At 41.3% G+C, this 17880-nt stretch overlaps 1 protein-coding gene across 1 annotated transcript in view; it reads left to right on the top strand.

Moving 5' to 3' along the window:
- The first annotated feature begins 383 nt into the window (after positions 1 to 383).
- The window catches only part of LOC126191181 (ejaculatory bulb-specific protein 3-like), a 100221-nt gene continuing 82724 nt past the window's right edge, over positions 384 to 17880 (top strand). Inside the window, exon 1 of the mRNA XM_049931956.1 lies at positions 384 to 606. Within this exon, the coding sequence (XP_049787913.1) occupies positions 423 to 606 (184 nt within the window). The 5' untranslated portion in view covers positions 384 to 422. The remainder of the gene's footprint in view (positions 607 to 17880) is intronic.

Genomic DNA, 17880 nt, shown 5'->3' with positions numbered 1-17880 from the left:
TACCTTTTTGTAACACACTGTATAATGAGCATTTGAAATGACGTATGTTGCAGTAGCTTTGCAGAGGTGAAGAGGCTTACACGAGATGGACTAGCGAGTAAAGGTGAGGGCAGTAACAGGAACAGTTCTAGCGTTCAGGAGGTATATCTTTTAGAGAGACACACTTTAGAGAATTTTTCAGAATAAAACCAATCGTGCCGTTGGGTGCCTGCGGAGGTCAGGAACCTGTGACGGCTGCGATGACGGGTGGCACGTGGCCTGCGGTGTGGGCACGCACGGCGGTGCGTGTGCCGACACCGTGCCTCGGCCACGGCCGGCGCCCCCCCTCGCAGCCGCGGCCGACGCTATATATAGGGCGGCGCGCGGCGGCCGCGGACCCAGTAGTGGGCTGTGTAGCTGCTGGCCGCTGCTGAAGACGCGAGATGCGACTCCTGGTGCTGTTTCTGTGGCTGGCGGCGGCGTGCGCGGCGGCCGGCGTCGGCTCGGGTCTCGAACCCACGGCCGAGCAGATAGACGCGCTGCTCTCCAACAAGCGGCTCGTCTCCAGATACGTGCAGTGCCTGCTCGGCCGCAAGCGCTGCCCGCCGGAGGGCACCGAGCTCAAGAGTGAGTGGCGCGCGCCCGACACACCTTCACTGCACTCCATACTATCCGGCAGGCACGAGAGACAGACGGGGGCAGAAACGGAGCGCTAATACTAAGTGTCAAGCGACAGATCAACATTTTCTGACAATCCTCCACGCATACATAAATTTTCTTTTCATCAGTCTCCTGACTGATTTGATGCTACACGCCGCGAATTCTTCTCCTGTGCCAAACTTTTCATCTCAGCGTAGCACTTGCAATCTAGGTCCTGAATTATTTGCTGGATGTATTTCAGTCTCTGTCTTTCCCTGAAATTTTTACCCTCTACAGCTTACTTTAGTACCATGGAAGATATTCCCTGTTGCCTTTGCAGACATCCTATAATCCTGTCCCTCTTCTTGTCAATGTTTTCCACGTGTTCCTCTCCTCGACAGCTCTGCAGAGAACCTTCTTGTACCTTAATTAGTGCATCTACTTTTCAACGTCTTTGCACAGTACCTCATATCAAAAGCTTCGATTCTCTTCCTCTCCAATTTTGCCCACAGTCCGTGACTCACTTCCACGCAATACTGCTCTGTGCTCCAAACGTACATTCTCAGAAATTTCTTCCTCATATTAAGACAGATGTTTCATACCGACAAGTAGACTTTTTGGCCAGAATTTCTCATCACCGCATTGCGTAAAATTCCACGTCCAGGCTAAACAAACTGCACAAAATCTCGTTAAAATCCTTTTATGTGTGTTGCCGTATCCTCTTAAAAATTACTGTAAATTCTGAAATACTGATACAACCGACGCTTCGGTCGTGTTAGAATGGTCTTCTTCTGTGCTGACCTTGAGGATGGCCTCTCCGTCTTGACCGAAATGTAGGTTATTTTAGTATTTTAACATATTGCGAATAAGATGACGCGGCAGTATACCTGGAAGCATTTTAAGAAGACTGGCACCATCTACGGTAACCTACATGTTTCTATACTACAGACAGCTTTAATTTTTTCGTAAGAATATAATGTACTATGTCAGTTTCTCAACACTGTCTTGTTGTCTACGCAGCATCTTTCGTTTCACATGGTAGCTTTAAAAATAAATCCGATAGAGGGTGGAATAGAATAGAATAATTCTTTATTAGGTATATTTTGGTAATCTTGAAAACTATTTTTGTCAGGAATGTCCAGTTTTCGTTAATTTAATATCTCCTCTGCTCCTCACAATATCGTAAGAACTGATGGAAAATTACACAGTTATCTCTATCACATGTGACGTAGCTGAAGCCGATGTCGCTTAACATAGTTTCCCTTCTGCTTTCACTTGTACATTATCGAGTTACTCGACGCCCAACGCATTCCCAGCATGTATTGTCTCCTCCTCTATTACGACTATCGTTTGTCTCTCCTTTCTATCACCAATAAACATGACGACTACAATTGAAATCTGTCGTGTCTGTCTGCGATGGAATACTCTATCAATGTTTTTCTGATTGCACTGCGTGGTAGCGAAGCCCACGGCTTTGAAGAACCGCAGTGCAACTAGACCTGAACCCCTCACCAAGACACGCTCCGATGGGCACTACAGTTTACTCCGTCGAGTAGTAACTTCCACGCGTGGTCTTTTGTTTGGATCCCACTTAGTACCTCTTAAATATTTCAATCTGAAGTTTAAACGAGTGCTACACATACAACAGAATTATATTATTAGGAGCTAAAAGAATGCAAATACGAATCCTCACATCAGTTTTCGAATTTCGTGTGTTACCCTATAGTAGACACTGATTTCGCCTCCGTGGTTGCTCCAAAGCTCAGTTCAGCATTATCCTCATATATGACATTCGAAACAAGGAATGTTAAAGCTTACTGTCTGATCTGCCCTGTTTTAATTATAAATCAGTTCCTAACGAATGATCCACGTTGGAATTTGCATGGTGTGATCCGAAGTAAACTAAACTAGCGTGATAACATTGGAATTTGGGCGGCAGTCCCCCCTCCCCCATACGTCGATAATAATGGAACATTCATTTCTGATGGAACTGCTTAGGGTAATTTAATTAAATAGCTTGCATTACTGTGTTGTAGAGTACCATCGACATAGTAATTTGAAGACTCGGGCTAAATTAGTTCGACAAATAATAGGTACTATCGATTGTACACGTTTAGATAGAAGCATTCAGTCACTCACAACACTTTTAGGAAACTGTTCAAAATCCACATCAAGAACACAACTTTGCCTTTACAGAAGTGGGAAACCTCCCAAAATCCACGTTGAGATGGGCTCTCTATTAACAACCATTAATTCAGAGTATTAATTTTATCCAGGTAAGTTACAACCTGTCTCTTCACTTTCATCTTCTGCTACAAGAGCAGATTTTCTCAAACTGATTTAGTGCAACGTTCAATTCGTATAATGGCAACGAGAATGAATTTAGAGAATTTCGAGCTGAAACAGAAAGGTATAGACAATATTTTTTTTTCCTCACACAATCTGCAAATGGTACACTCGCCATGAGGGAACATTAAGAATACAGAACTAAATGAAGACTAAGTAATTTATTTTCCTACGTAAAAGGTATGACGTTTGTTAATGCGCAGTAGACTGCGTATGATCCAAATAACTTTCGCCATGTCTTTAAATTTTCGAAGCAGTGTGTTACATTCTGGCACACTAGTATATTTCGTACAGTGACGTAGATTGTCTGTATGAGAACTACATGAAATCCGTCTTTGCTCCCAAGACAACTCTAATGTTCAAGAAAACAGACTTTGTTTTCACTCCTGTGGTCCCTAAACGAAAACAATATTATGCATTTAAAAGTGAACTATTGACATCCTGTCAAACCTAAGCTTTGAAATGCTTTCACATTGTCGATGCGTGGTAATGTGTTTGACAGCTTATAAACTTCCTGGCTAGTCCGCCTCCGTCAGCGGGCAGACTGCTGAGAAAAGGGGCCGAGTTCGATTTCTGTCCGAGTCGGAAATTTTCTCGGTTTGAGGACTGAGTATTGTGTCGTACTTACGTTCGTAGCATTATAAATGACGTTCCACCGTTGAGATGGCTGTAAAGGCACGTCCCAAAAGCTAATAAATTAAAGAAAGGAAACATCCGAACCAAACTTAAGCTACTCTAGAGACACACGTAAATGTGGTGAAATATGGATGCTAAAGTGGAAAGCTATTCAGTTTTGACGTCTTCCTTGATCATCTGTTTATCCGTTTAGTTCAGTATTTGTGTGATAGTGTCATATCACTGGAACAAATTACCAACTATCCCTTCTGATACGTTCATTTTCAATATTTTCATTCATTACCAGTGCACCACATCAAGAATCATTCCTTCATCAATTTTCCGCTAAAATCCTCCAGTACCTAGTGAGAAACAAAAAAATTACTGCTGATTCTGTACGACGGTATTCGTAGCAGCTCATGGATGGTAGCTCGGACTGGATGATGTTGCTATGTTCCAAGAAACACCTCCTTACCGTTATCTCAGTCATAATACAGAGGCCTGAAGCAGTATTCACAGCTGTGAACTTATTTATTTCATACCATGATAGACACACGAGCGATATATTCGTTTGGTGTCTTCTCTATAGATGCCGATCCCTCCATACATCGACAATTTGCTGCGTTCTGACTCCCAACAAGTCGGAGATGTATCTGGGTCACACTGGAAATAAATTTTCTTCGCAGTGGGTATCTGAATATGAATAAACAAATCATTAACATCCCAGCTCCCAATATGATCTTCGATATGTGTGATAGGACCACTCTTGTTCTCTGTATACATAAACGACTATTTGTTCATAGGCCCGTAGTGTATGGGAAAGTGTCTTTGATGAGGTAGCCGGCCGCGGTGGTCTCGCGGTTCTAGGCACGCAGTCCGGAACCGCGCGACTGCAGGTTCGAATCCTGCCTCGGGCATGGATGTGTTGTGACGTCCTTAGGTTAGTTAGGTTTAAGTAGTTCTAAGTTCTAGGGGACTGATGACCACAGCTGTTAAGTCCCATAGTGCTCAGAGCCTTTTTTTTTTTTTTTTTTTTTTTTTTATGAGGTACTAGTTATTCCCAGTTCGATCTCAAATCGAGATAAGGTAATTTAATGCAGATGACTGGGAGAAATAGTCTTTTAATGTTCGAATACCGTATTAGGGGTGTGCTGCTAAAGATACATGAAATGGTCGAGCACTTAAGGTCGGCTGTAGTGAACGCGAGAGATGATTTCGGTTTATTGGGAAAGTTCTAGGAAACAGTAACTCATGTCTATGTTACCGCGTGCAGAACACCAGTGCGACCTATTACTATACCAAATCTGATTAAAGGAAGACAACTAAGCAGTTAAGAGGTGGACTGCAAGAGTTGTTACCGGTAGCTACGATCAACACGCAAGTATTCCGAAAATGATCCATGGACTCCAATGAGAATCCCTGAATGGAAGAAGACGTTCCTTTCGCAGAACACTACTGAGAAATTTTAGAGCACCGGCATCTGCGACCGACTGCAGAACGATCCTGCTGCCAGCAGCGTACATTTCGCGTAAGGAGCGCGAACACAAGGAAAGAGAAATCAGGGCTCGTACGGAAAGCATATTGGCAGTCGCTTTTCCCCTCTCCATCTGTGAGTGGAACAGGAAAGCGAATAAACAGCCGTGCTGCAAGGCACTATCCACCATGCACCATATGGTTATTTGCGAAATATATCGGGTGAATCGAAGTTTGCGCACTCGGGCTTCGCAGTGCGACTCCTCACATGCCAGCGATAAAAAAATAATGTCTCTCACAGAATTTCGTCTAGCGAGTTTAAAGTTAAAGAGTGTCAATTTGGCAACACTGTAACAACACGTGTGATAACTACATCTACAGCATATATTCCTTGTGCCGTGCAGTTGGGTTGGAGTGCATTTCTTTTTATTTGCTAATTTCATTCTGTCATTTCATACTATAATATACACCGTTTCTTATGTCGCATCTACCCCAATTTACAACATTTGTAACGCTGAACACAACAAATACGTGGTTAGACAAATAAGAAATAGACAGTTGAAACAATTAATGGGACCATGCTGATAACACACACAAATAGTAACCGAGTTTGGACTTTATTCCCAAAGTACATTGCTAGTCCTACTGGTAAGTTAAGGCCCCAACGAAATGTAATGGACCTGAACGAGGCAAGAATAATACTTGGTACTAATCTATGTGAGCATTAGAGGAGGGTACAAAGAAAACAGGTTTCATTTAGTAGAGGAAGTTGTGCGAATAAATTCGAGCCCACGAAGTGGAAAGGGCATCTTTCAAAGTTGACCAATGTTCCATTTATACGATTGTCGTATGTAAGTGCAAATGTTTTTCAGAGGATCCGCTGCAATCGCTGTTGACGATTAAGATGCCAGATACCGTACCACTAACACTACATTTACCAAATAAAAAACATATGCTTCAACCCAGGATCGAACTCTCGACCTCGTCCATGCTAACCCAAAGTCCGCAGCTCGTGGTCGTGCGGTAGCGTTCTCGCTTCCAGCGTCCGGGTTCCCGGGTTCGATTCCCGGCGGGGTCAGGGATTTTCTCTGCCTCGTGATGACTGGGTGTTGTGTGATGTCCTTAGGTTAGTTAGGTTTAAGTAGTTCTAAGTTCTAGGGGACTGATGACCATAGATGTTAAGTCCCATAGTGCTCAGAACCATTTGAACCATTTTTTGCTAACCCAAAACTCTATCCACTGCACCACCTGTACAGCACAACTATGATGTGTGGACTGAGCTAGTTACTATACATGTGGTTACAGTGCTGCGAGACTGTCACTCTTAAACGTCCTTTTTCTGCCGGATGTACTCGCCGGACGAAATTTTGTGACAGACATTTTTTTACCGCTGGCATGTGAGGAGTCGCGCTGCGAAGCCCGAGTGCGCGAATTTCGCTTCACCCTGTATATGTAGATGTATTTCTATCAGGATCGTACTTATCCGTTCTGAAATATCAACTGATTACGGTGAAAGGTGACTGCTACTCCGAAGACAGCGTTACACTGGAACTCGGAATAATCGTGGAGTCCTAATCCAATTAGAGCACTTCGAATTTAGATTAATATTTTCTGCTGCTATTAAATATCCTGGTTCATCGTCAAACATAATTCATACCAGTACTTACCTGACATCGTTTGCAATTTCGGGCCTGCAACAACGACCTCGAGATGGCGTATGGACGATAGCATATTCGTCAAGTTAAGACGCTTTTACTGAGTTTTATGACAGAGAGACGAATGGTTTTCCGTTTAGTTTTCTCTTTTCTGCACTAAATTTCTCCCGTGAACGTTGCGGTTCTGTGAAACATTGACAGAACGTGAAATGTCTGTGGTTCTCCCGCAGTGCGTTATGTAACGCCACCAACAGCTTCTTCTGATCAGCGATCGAGGCACTGAGCCGTGACACAGAACACAGATCCTGGGCTCTTGTTTTAGTGTTTCAAAGCGCACCTTACAGTCAACAGCGACAGAGGTATGGCGACCTCATCTGGTTGACGAGAACTCCTATCTCCTCATCTTACCACTACAGGTGAAATATGAACATAGAATATTCATTCTCAGGCTCAAAGAGACAGAAATGACCAAGAAGTCGAATCGAAATTGACGTATTTAAAACACACATTACGCATAAGTTTCTTGAAATGTGTGACCGCAAGCATCGTGAGGCAGTGTTTATTATAGGACGACGTGTTTCAAACTTCCATACCCTTTTTTTTCCTCATAACAATAATACATCATTACATTCTCGGTTATCAAATGCATATTCGGATGGAAGCTGTTGTATGTGTCGAAATTCGGCAAGTGAAACTTACTGCAAAAGGCACATTGTTTTTTGGAATACTGTTATCATTCTACAACAGGCGTTCTATAATGGATTTGTAGGTGCCTATTTTTGCGAAACCGATATTTGTCCGATCTGATCACAAAGTTTTCCATTAGGTTTTGCCATCCATCGAGAGGGATTACTCGTATTCCTGAAAGTACCGAAAATGAAGACGGTGTATCGTGAAGATACAGTAATTTCTAATGTTTTAGAATGTAGAGGCTCAAATATTTGATAACCTGTATTTTATCACTTGTCATTTTTTTCATTTTCCAGTTCATGCTGGTTTTTGTTTGATAGTACGGTGTGTCATCTGCGACATGAGTGCTTTTAATGACCTTGAAATTTACAGACTGGAAATGACGAATTCTCCAGTGATTATAAACTATAACATTATCTAATACGCTGATTCTTCTTTAATTCCCTGTGTTTTGCCGACAACCTGAAACTTCTCCTTAGAAAATTAAGAAAGACAGTGCTGGAAAAGCTCTTACGTTATTTGATACAGAAACAGCTGAGTAAAACTCAACGTACCCAGACTGATCACCACTAAACTGACGCACAATATTTTTAGCGCAACTCAGTCTGACTTTCAATAATCCCTACAAATGTATAGGCCTGACTAACAATAGCTTATACCTTCCATGAATCACTTACTTCACAAAAATATTTGTTACTCGAACTACTGCAATACAGCGAGCGTCAATACTGCCACCTAAATAAAAGATTCTAACTACTGAAGACACTAACTACTGGTAGGCATAGTTAGCAAATGAAAGATTTTGATAGATAACAATGTATTTACCTTAATAGTGTTCAAAAGTCATATATATATGTGTGTGTACAAATGTGACCGTATACATGTGATGTGTAACGACAGCGAAAGGAACCTGTGACCACTGGGGGCAGTGCCACAAGTGTATATATATATATATATATATATATATATATATATATATATATATATATATATATATATATATATATATATATGACATCCAGTCTTACAAATTTCCTTTTTCTGACAGACACACGTCCAGGTCTTCCGCTCATAGTAACCTCCCAAAACTCTCGCATCTCTCTCCCAACGCTACGCGCTGTTCACATCCAACTGCCCAACACTACACTACCGAAAATTCCAACAATGAGTCCAGCCAGCCACAGACTGCACACAGCACAGTCAGCGATTTTCATACAGAGCACTACGTGGCGTTACCAACATAAAAACCTAAACAGCCTACTTACAAACCTGCTTGAAAGTACATCAACTGTGAAACTGTTTCTTCAAGCAGTGGTGCATATCTGCGGATGACATTCAAGAAATTTCGGCAAAGTGATATATCTCACTTTAAATGCGAACATTTTAGGTTAGGCTTTACCATGCCTGTTATTGACATTAAATGAAACAACAAGTTTCCCGTTACCAGTCCCCGTTTTTATTACTTCCACGATGCGTTTCAATGGTTTAAACCTCCATCATCGGGTGGATTAACATTAGTTAGTATGACATTTGTGTGTGTGTGTGTGTGTTGTGTTACACTTTTTTGGAGGAACTTGTGGCACTGCCCCCAGTGGTCACAGGTTCCTTTCGCTGTCGTTACACATAACATGTATACGGTCACATTTGTACACAAATCCACCCGATGATGGAGGTTTAAACATTTGAAACGCGTCGTGGAAATAATAAAAACGGTGACTGGTAACAGTAAACTTGTTGTTTCGTTTAATTTAATGATATATCTCAACTTCCTTTCGCGTTCACATCATGTATCCATTACTGAAAGAAATGCATTCTCATGCTTCTGGGAGTGAGGGGTGGAGCACGTGTGGCGTACGCGATAACAATGTGTATACATTTACAACTGAGTTGAAGGACATCAGTCGGTAACCTCCCACAAGCAATGACGTCATTAGAGACCACACAGAAGTTCTAAGACGGCAAGGGAAATCGCGTACGCTTCAACGTAATCATCCTAGTATTATTCGTCTAAATCAGTGTAGAGAAACAGAGGCAAATCGAACCTAAGTGGCATCATGGGGACTGGAACCCGCAAGTCTAACGTCATGAACACACATACAAAACTCCCTATGCGTTAACCACTGCTCTACCCCTCTCTAAATGTGAATGTATTTATTAGTGAGAGTACAAGTAAGTTGGTGAAACTATAGAAATGACCTGTCGCAATGACGCAGTCTGAACGCGCATATCTCGATGACATTTGTCTGCTCGGCCAGAGAGCAGGACTTTCAAACGGCGGGCCCAGACGGAACGCACTGGCTGTCAGGCCGCCTGAGCGGTGGGCAGGCAGTCGCCTCACAGCTGCCGCTGCTTGCTGGCCATTCCGGGCAGCGCGGAGACAACTCCTGCTTCCAATTAGAACCACTGCCATACTGGGGGCCTCGTTAACCAGAGGCAGGACGGTATTACGAAATAACTCGGGGACCGCGCTCTGACTGTTCACTGTATTTTTTTTCCTGGACGAAGTCAAAACACATCTGCTTTCGTTTCAAAAGTTGAAAGACATGGAGATACAGGTTATGCAATTGAAGTCGGAGAGACGAGCTTCCTTTGCGTTTTGTTTTTTGTTCTCATTTTTGCTACACATATTAATCTCAAGCGTTATAATCGAAATTGGAATCATAGGCTGTGTTTGTTTGCTCCTTAAACTTGAGAGGATGGTTTAGATGTGTGTATTCCTCCCCATATTAGTGAACAGTTTCTGTAACAAATAATCCTGACAGTGATGTGCTTTCACAGACGATTAATATCAGTGTTAAGAAAACCACCGCAGCTGTTGTTTTAGGTGCATTTATTAAGCTATGTCCGATTTTGTTTCATCGAACATCCTCTTGGTTACAAAATTACCGAAATCTGCCAGTTCCATGATTTGAAAATGCGTAATTGCCCAATGAAATGTTGAAACGTACTTGGAATATTTCGTTGACTGCGCTCGGTATAAGTGCCATACTGGGTTGACCGACCACTGTAGCGCTGTATGTTGTCCTGCACCCAACGCATATAGCTGTGGTGTTTCTCTTCTCATTCAGTTTCTGAGCAATTGCTCTCTTTTTATCGACTGACAGGCCTCGTTCATGAAGGGCGAACGGGAAAAAATAATGGCCAGTAACCGCGGAGCCGTGACAAAACGTAGTAGTTCACGTAACTGTTCGCTTAAATACAAAGGCGAATTCAGAACTATCTTCTTAAGGCCGTTCACTCACAACATCTTTTTTAAGATAGTGGACCTTCAATATAGATCGTGGTGTTTACATATTCATGGTTGCTACAACGGATTTGTTACCACCAATGCAATTTGCATTTTATGCTATCGTAAGACTTTGCTACGTTTACAGATGAAGATGTTTGTTAAGTCTGTGTAACATATGTCCAAATGCTTAAATTTCAGCTTACTGCGGGATCACTCTGATAAATAAACAGATAGATAAGACAAACACACAAAGGTAACCGACGTTCTATATTTAAATGCATATGTACACCACAGGAAAGATGTAGCTAACATAAGAGTTTATTTCCCCACGTTTTTAGCTGCTTACTGCCTTAGAAAACGAGTCATTTTGCGTCTGTGTCTGTTGTAATTTCTCTTGTTAGTCATTTAACACAATATGTATAGGAGACAGAAGAACAGTTCTGCCATATATCTCCAACATTGGTTCACTGATTTTGACCAATAGCTTTTAGCTGGAGAGCTCCCGTTAAAATTACACGGGCACGTCAATAAATCTTTCGTATGAGGACATCGATCTCGGCTCCTAATGGTCTCTTTAATATCAGGACGTTAAGCCCTAATAATTCTTCTTTGCTTTCTCTGGTCAGTTTCAAACCTAGTAGCACATCTTTGATTTCGTTCGATCTCCTGCTTGACTCCGATTCATACAGTGGAGCAATACTGAAGCAGAGATCGCACTAGAGTTAGGTGTGTGGTGACCTGAGTATCATAACCCCCACTGTCTCAGTGTCCTAAATAAACAGAAGTCAGCCCTTCACTCACTTAACAGCCGATTTCGTATCCTTGTTACACTGCACATCACTCGCAGTATTACCTGGACACTTTTCATTAATATCCGGGGCTTTATCAGCAGTTGTAGAACTGTATGCTGTAGCACTCTGGCCCCTGTTTATACCCATTATCTTTCATTTATCCACAATGAATGTAAATTACCACTCCTATGTCGGTTAGTTATGATTAAGATGCAGCTACTCACGGACGTCCAGTGTGGGCTGTTTTATCATATGGCAGCGAAACTTGGTACATGTGCTAACCCATTAATGCGGAACCGATTTACACTGAAAAAATTAATTCCAATTTTGGCCACAAGGTGCAAATCTGGCTCTGTACACCATCTCGTAGACTTCCTTGGTGCTCATACTGAACAAACTGTGTAAGTGGCAGTTAATAATAAAGTTAACTTTCTCATTTGTTAGACCTTTCCTGCCCACGTCCCGTTCGTAATTCATTACGTATGGAAACATTTCCGTACGCATTTCTGGTACTCAAAGCGTCAGATTTGCAGTTGGTGGCCAAAACTAGAACTAATTTATTTCAACGTACGTCGGACCGCATTTAGGCACTAAAATGTCTACGAATTTACTCTGTCATACGATGATAACAGCCTACACTGGACTTCTATGTGTATCTGCACTTTAATTATAACCATTTATTATTTATCGAAATGGTTCCAAATGGTTCAAATGGCTCTGAGCACTATGGGACTTAACATCTGTGGTCATCAGTCCCCTAGAACTTAGAACTACTTAAACCTAACTAACCTAAGGACATCACACACATCCATGCCCGAGGCAGGATTCGAACCTGCGACCGTAGCGGTCACGCGGTTCCAGACTGTAGCACCTAGAACCGCACGGCCACACCGGCCGGGTATTATTTATCGAGCTTTATTACTTTCGTGTATGACTGCTCAATCTGCTTGACTAAATATTTGTATTTTTACAGAGCATTATTTTCGTCTCCGATGTGGGTTCGCCGTCGAGGTTTGTGAACCAAGTGTTTGAAATATTTTCTTCTTTTCTCCCGACACAGTTACAATTATGTTTTCAGATAACCGGTTTCAAGCACCTGAATGGGCCATCCTCGTTATTAAAGTTGTGATACATCCTTACAGGATTTATAAATATTTGTAACTACCATATTAAACATTCTAAATTCCTGAAAAGTGATAAACCATAGTTTGAAGCATGTATGCTACTGAAATAAGAATCTTTCCACATTTCATCTGTCTAGTACTTTGTAGTTGCAAATGGAAACTGAAAGATGTGTTGTGAATGATATATGATGGCGTGCATGTAGACGGGATGGCGGGAAGACTGGGTACTTTAAACGATATTTCTTATATGGGATTCGAACCGTAGCGTCTCTTATTGACAGACCGTCTCCTTGCTCTCTTGATGTAATTTTTAAATTATAGCAAAATTGGATTTTCATGTAGAGGGACTTTTCTTTAAAAGCTAAATAGCTACTTGAAGCGAGACCGCAGATAAATTCAGGAAACATAAGACTCCCTCTTTTTTCAGTATGCACGAGAGTGTTGCAACAACAGTTTAGGGAGATAATACATTGAATTTTGCAAACTGTTTCTTGGAGTGTCACACTCTTGACTACATAATTCAGGCTGCAGTAACATATTCTCAGCTCAGCTGCCAAGTAAATTCATATACCGTACGAAAAGCGCTAATTCCATAGAATCTCACTTCTTGATAACTTTTTATTCTTGGGGAGAATGATGCTATGATTAACATTTGCTAACAGGGGTCAGTCTAAAAGAGAGAGAATTATGACAAAATGACTGTGAGCACTATGGGACTTAACTTCTGAAGTCATCAGTCCCCTAGAACTTAGAACTACTTAAACCTAACTAACCTGAGGACATCACACACATATATGCCCGAGGCAGGATTAGAACCTGCGACAGTAGCGGTCGCGCTGTACACAGTCCGTCTAACATCGTTCCAGAAGTCGTCACATTAGCTCTAGGTATATAGCAGTACGGCCCAGTGAGATCTAAGTGATATAATTGCTTGTTTCTTTTGTTTCCAAGACCAAGCTGAGGAATCAGTCACTCAATTTAACGGATGTGGGAAACCGGCTGAAAACCACAGACCAGTTGTTGCATCAGACCAGTGGACGAGCATTCGATCTGGTGCAGATTGACTTCACTCTCTTGCAATCTCAAGTGCTTCGTGTGACGCTCTGAGGGGAATTGGTTAACTTTTGTGCTTATCTTTTAGAAATACCGCAATAATTTTTTCTTGGCATCTATAAATGTGACACAAAACCTTATCCGGTGCATTATCTGCTTCGCCTGTATACAGGGTGTTACAAAATTACTTTTACAAACTATGGCGACAGATTCCTTACTCTACTGAACAAGTGCTCATAGGTCTGAAGATATGCAGTTTAGAGCCCAGGTTTGCTGGATATTTTTTTCTTGTTTCGGTCCATATTAACACCTTCCAAAACATGGAAAACAAGGAGCTTGCTGTAGAAGAGATGTGTTACACAGTTCTAAAGATAAACAAGTGCTCTTAACACTTAAGGTACGCATTTTAGAACTCATGTTTACTAGACTTCTTTACTCGTTTTGGTGTAACAAGACTGTTACCTAATCTTGTATAAGTATTTTTGAAACACTCCATATATATACAAGATGTCCCTCCTAAGAGCCGTCAGGCTCATTTTCTCTGGTGTGTATGCAGAAATTTGCAATTTCTTTTTCCGGTATGTGGCTGTAGTCGCCCCAAACAAATGCTGCTCATCACGTCTTTCATGCGGCGCACACTTTCGATGGGAGACGTCACTCTGTTTCCCTTTACGAAAACAAATCTTTTTAAACGAGAATTTTACAAGACCATTCGATAGAGCGATCCAAAATTATGTACTGCGATATTCGTTTTGTCGAAATGTATTAACAGGGACATTAAAACACGAAGACTAACCCGTACTCCAACAGCGACTGAGCAGCACTGTTGTATCACGCTAGCAGTCAGCGCTTTCCGTCGACAGTGGGCATCGCATGAAAGAAGTGACCAGCAGTACTTGTTTGGGGCTTCTTAAAACGTTATTTTTAAGGTTTTCTGCGCGCATTTTAAAAGTGTGAACACAACGCTGGGACTGGTAAAGAATGAAGTATTATCATACAACATCTACTTTAGTCCGAGCTATTTTCTACCGAAAATTACCTGCATGTTTCGTAGACAGGGCCAAGTAACGTACATACCATTAATCAAAACAAGTTGTTGCCTCACTGGAGAAAGCGCCATGGAACTGCGTGGGGTGCGTGACCGAACTTTCGGTCCAGACTGTCGCAATTAATGCCAATGAGCGGCGAGCCAGAGGCAGTTGGCGGTCAGCCATAATGTTATCCGGGAACCTGTCGGACCACTGCGAGTCCTTTTGAGTTCCAGACTACGTTTGCCTTAAATAAGTCGAATTTCACACTTGCAGATATGTTTCGGCCTCAGAGGTGTGGACGCGTGAGCGGTAGATGTTCGCCGCTTTGGTTGGTTGCTGACAATGAGAAGTTTCAGCGCGGTTATATGGATGGATTTACACTTGCGTTTTCTATGTGCACATCATGTGTTTTGTTCCTGCAACGCCTACACGTAACACTGACCGCATTACTATGCACACCTATGGGCTCACGCTCTATAAACAGTGTGCCGAGGAGGAGTGGTCAGTAATCATGTTTATGATGGGAACGATCATTAGAAGCAAAAAAGTGTAGTAAATATGTGCTTTGCAATGCATAACTTCAGAACTGTGAGCACTTTTTTCAGTGAAAGAGATGTGTCTCACATAGCGAAGAAGAACAGGTGTTCAGAGCTCTTAATTTATGCACCTTAGAGCCCCATTCCCTTGACTTTTTTTCTTGTTTTGATCCATACTACGTCTCAAAATGTCGAAAGAAAAGAGCTTGCAGTAAAAGAGATTTGTTCGTGAGCATAAAAAATAAGCGGTTATAGCTCTTACGGTAAGCATTTTAGAGCCCACGCATTGTGAACTCTTTTGCTTCAAATTATCGATCCTGTTATATCCCACACATAGACCAGTCCTCCTGGGACATCCTTTATAGCTTTGTGATTAGCGCTAATTTCAAGAAAACAGTACAGACTGTAATCACTTACGAAGTCAGCTAAAGCTAATTTAACTTTTACATCAAATAGATGGCGCAGAGCTCTCATCACAGCATAATTCAGACCGTTTCTAGAATAGTAAAAAATGTGATTTCAATATACTGACGTATTATAAATACCCATTCGCTCGAAAAAAAGCCAGCTAATACTAGATTCCCGGTCATCTGCCCATGAGACAGTTTGATGGTACACAAGAGAAGCTCAAAAGAAGAAGACTGAAATAAAATTCAGCTATTTTTTAACAAATATTCATTTTAGGTTGCGCTACGTCCAAAGTCCGTCAGGTGAGTAGAATCTACTAATAAATTACGGCCCTACGGCTTTGAAGGTATGACTAACTAGAACAAAAGCGAAACACTTGCTCTCGAAATTCCGAGAACCTTTACCACGAATATTTTACTATGTTGAGATACTGCATCCTTAAGCATAATGAGTAATGAGAGTAAAATTAGAGAAATTAGGACAGTATAACAAAGCCAGTATAACAGCCAGTTTTTAGGCCACAAGTGTCTTTAGATGAGGCAGTCTGAAGAATACAATTGGTACTTAAATTGCTTAATTTTTCCATACAAATAGAAAATCCATGGGAACGTGCGTAATGCTTAACAAAGAAGCTTCTTTTTCATTTTAATTCAGGTCTATTTCGATTACCACCAGAAGAGATTCGTAATATTCAGCGGTTGTTCTTTGCCCTTTATAGGATGATCAGTAAGACGAATCTATCTTGCAGCCCAGGAAACATTGCTGGCAGATAAAATCGACTTCACTTTCGTTTTTGCCAGTTCACCTGCTTCCATCATGTCTTTAACTGTTGATTGGTTTCCAGGTTTAAGTAATTGGCCGACATATCATCAAGATACCAATTGTTGTAAAAGTCAAAACATTTGTTTGCGTGTTTCATTTTAATCAGAATTCAATAAATCCTTCAACTGTTTTGCAGAGAGCAGTCTCATAAATAATTCTTCATGTAAAATGTACCTCACTCTTCTTCCAATAAAGATATAGAACCAGGTACTTCATACCCTTAAATTATGGATCGTACATGATATTTTGAGCTTCCTCGGAAGGTTTTGTGACACCCTTTATATAGATCACAAAGAAAAAAAATAATCAAGCTGAAATCAGCTGTTTATTTCTTTTCAATTTTTTATATCTTTTCAAAAACAGCCACAAATCGCACTTTGTACTTTTTATTATGATCCGTTTCGCTCTTCAAATGAAACAGAGCATTATCAGAACATACATTTTAAAGTTGGCTGTCAACTTTAAACATTGCCTTTACAGTTCTCTCACGACTCTAAAGATTAATTTGGCTGTGCTATATTACTTAAACTTACGTTAAAGTACAGTAATAAATGATGACATTGACACTGACAGCGCCAAAGATGAAATTGACTCAATTTGATGGCAATCTTTAATGTTGCCAGTCAACTTTAAACTGTATATTATGATGATGATTTTGTTGATAATACAAAGTGTGCCCCTTGGCTGATTTTGAAAACTTAGTTTTAACAGTGGCTCCCCTGCAGAAAAATGCCTGCTCTTGGTACGTTTCTTAAATGTTGAATATGGAGAAATAGACCCATTACCAACCTTGCCGGCCGGTGTGGCCGTGCGGTTCTAAGCGCTTCAGTTTGGAACCGCGTGACCGCTACGGTCACAGGTTCGAATACTGCCTCGGGCATGGATGTGTGTGATGTCCTTAGGTTAGTTAGGTTTAAGTAGTTCTAAGTTCTAGGGGACTGATAACCTCAGTAGTTAAGTCCCATAGTGCTCAGAGCCATTTGAACCATTTTTTTGAACCAACCTTCACGAACTACGAAGAATGGCAATATTTGTCATGATGGCAGGGAATAACGATAAGTGATCAGAATATGCTACTTAGTTCTCCGTCTGACTTGCATATTACTATTTATTAACGACCAATTTTCGACGGCAGTCATCTATTACCAAGTTTCAGATAGTGATAAGGTCACTACTTGGTCAGAGAGATGTTACATAGTCTTTCGCTAAGCTGTACCTTCATCACTACTTGAAATTTGATACTGAATTTATTGGTTTGGTACTCAAGACACGTTACTTCGAAATACATACCAGCACAACAATTTTTTTCAAATACATGTAATGCCACGGGATTTTCGTACTTGGCCCCAGTGTCTTGGGATCTAACGCCGTATACAGAGAAGATAATACACTATCCCGTGATTTCAAAGAGATAACGATCAAATAAAGTGACTAAATGTCACACAGAACGTATTACTAAGGAAATTCACTCACATTTGAAATCAGCTAT

The sequence above is a fragment of the Schistocerca cancellata genome, chromosome 6, assembly GCF_023864275.1.
Source record: "Schistocerca cancellata isolate TAMUIC-IGC-003103 chromosome 6, iqSchCanc2.1, whole genome shotgun sequence".
Lineage (NCBI taxonomy): Eukaryota > Metazoa > Arthropoda > Insecta > Orthoptera > Acrididae > Schistocerca > Schistocerca cancellata.
This window is presented reverse-complemented; position numbering and strand designations above follow the sequence as displayed.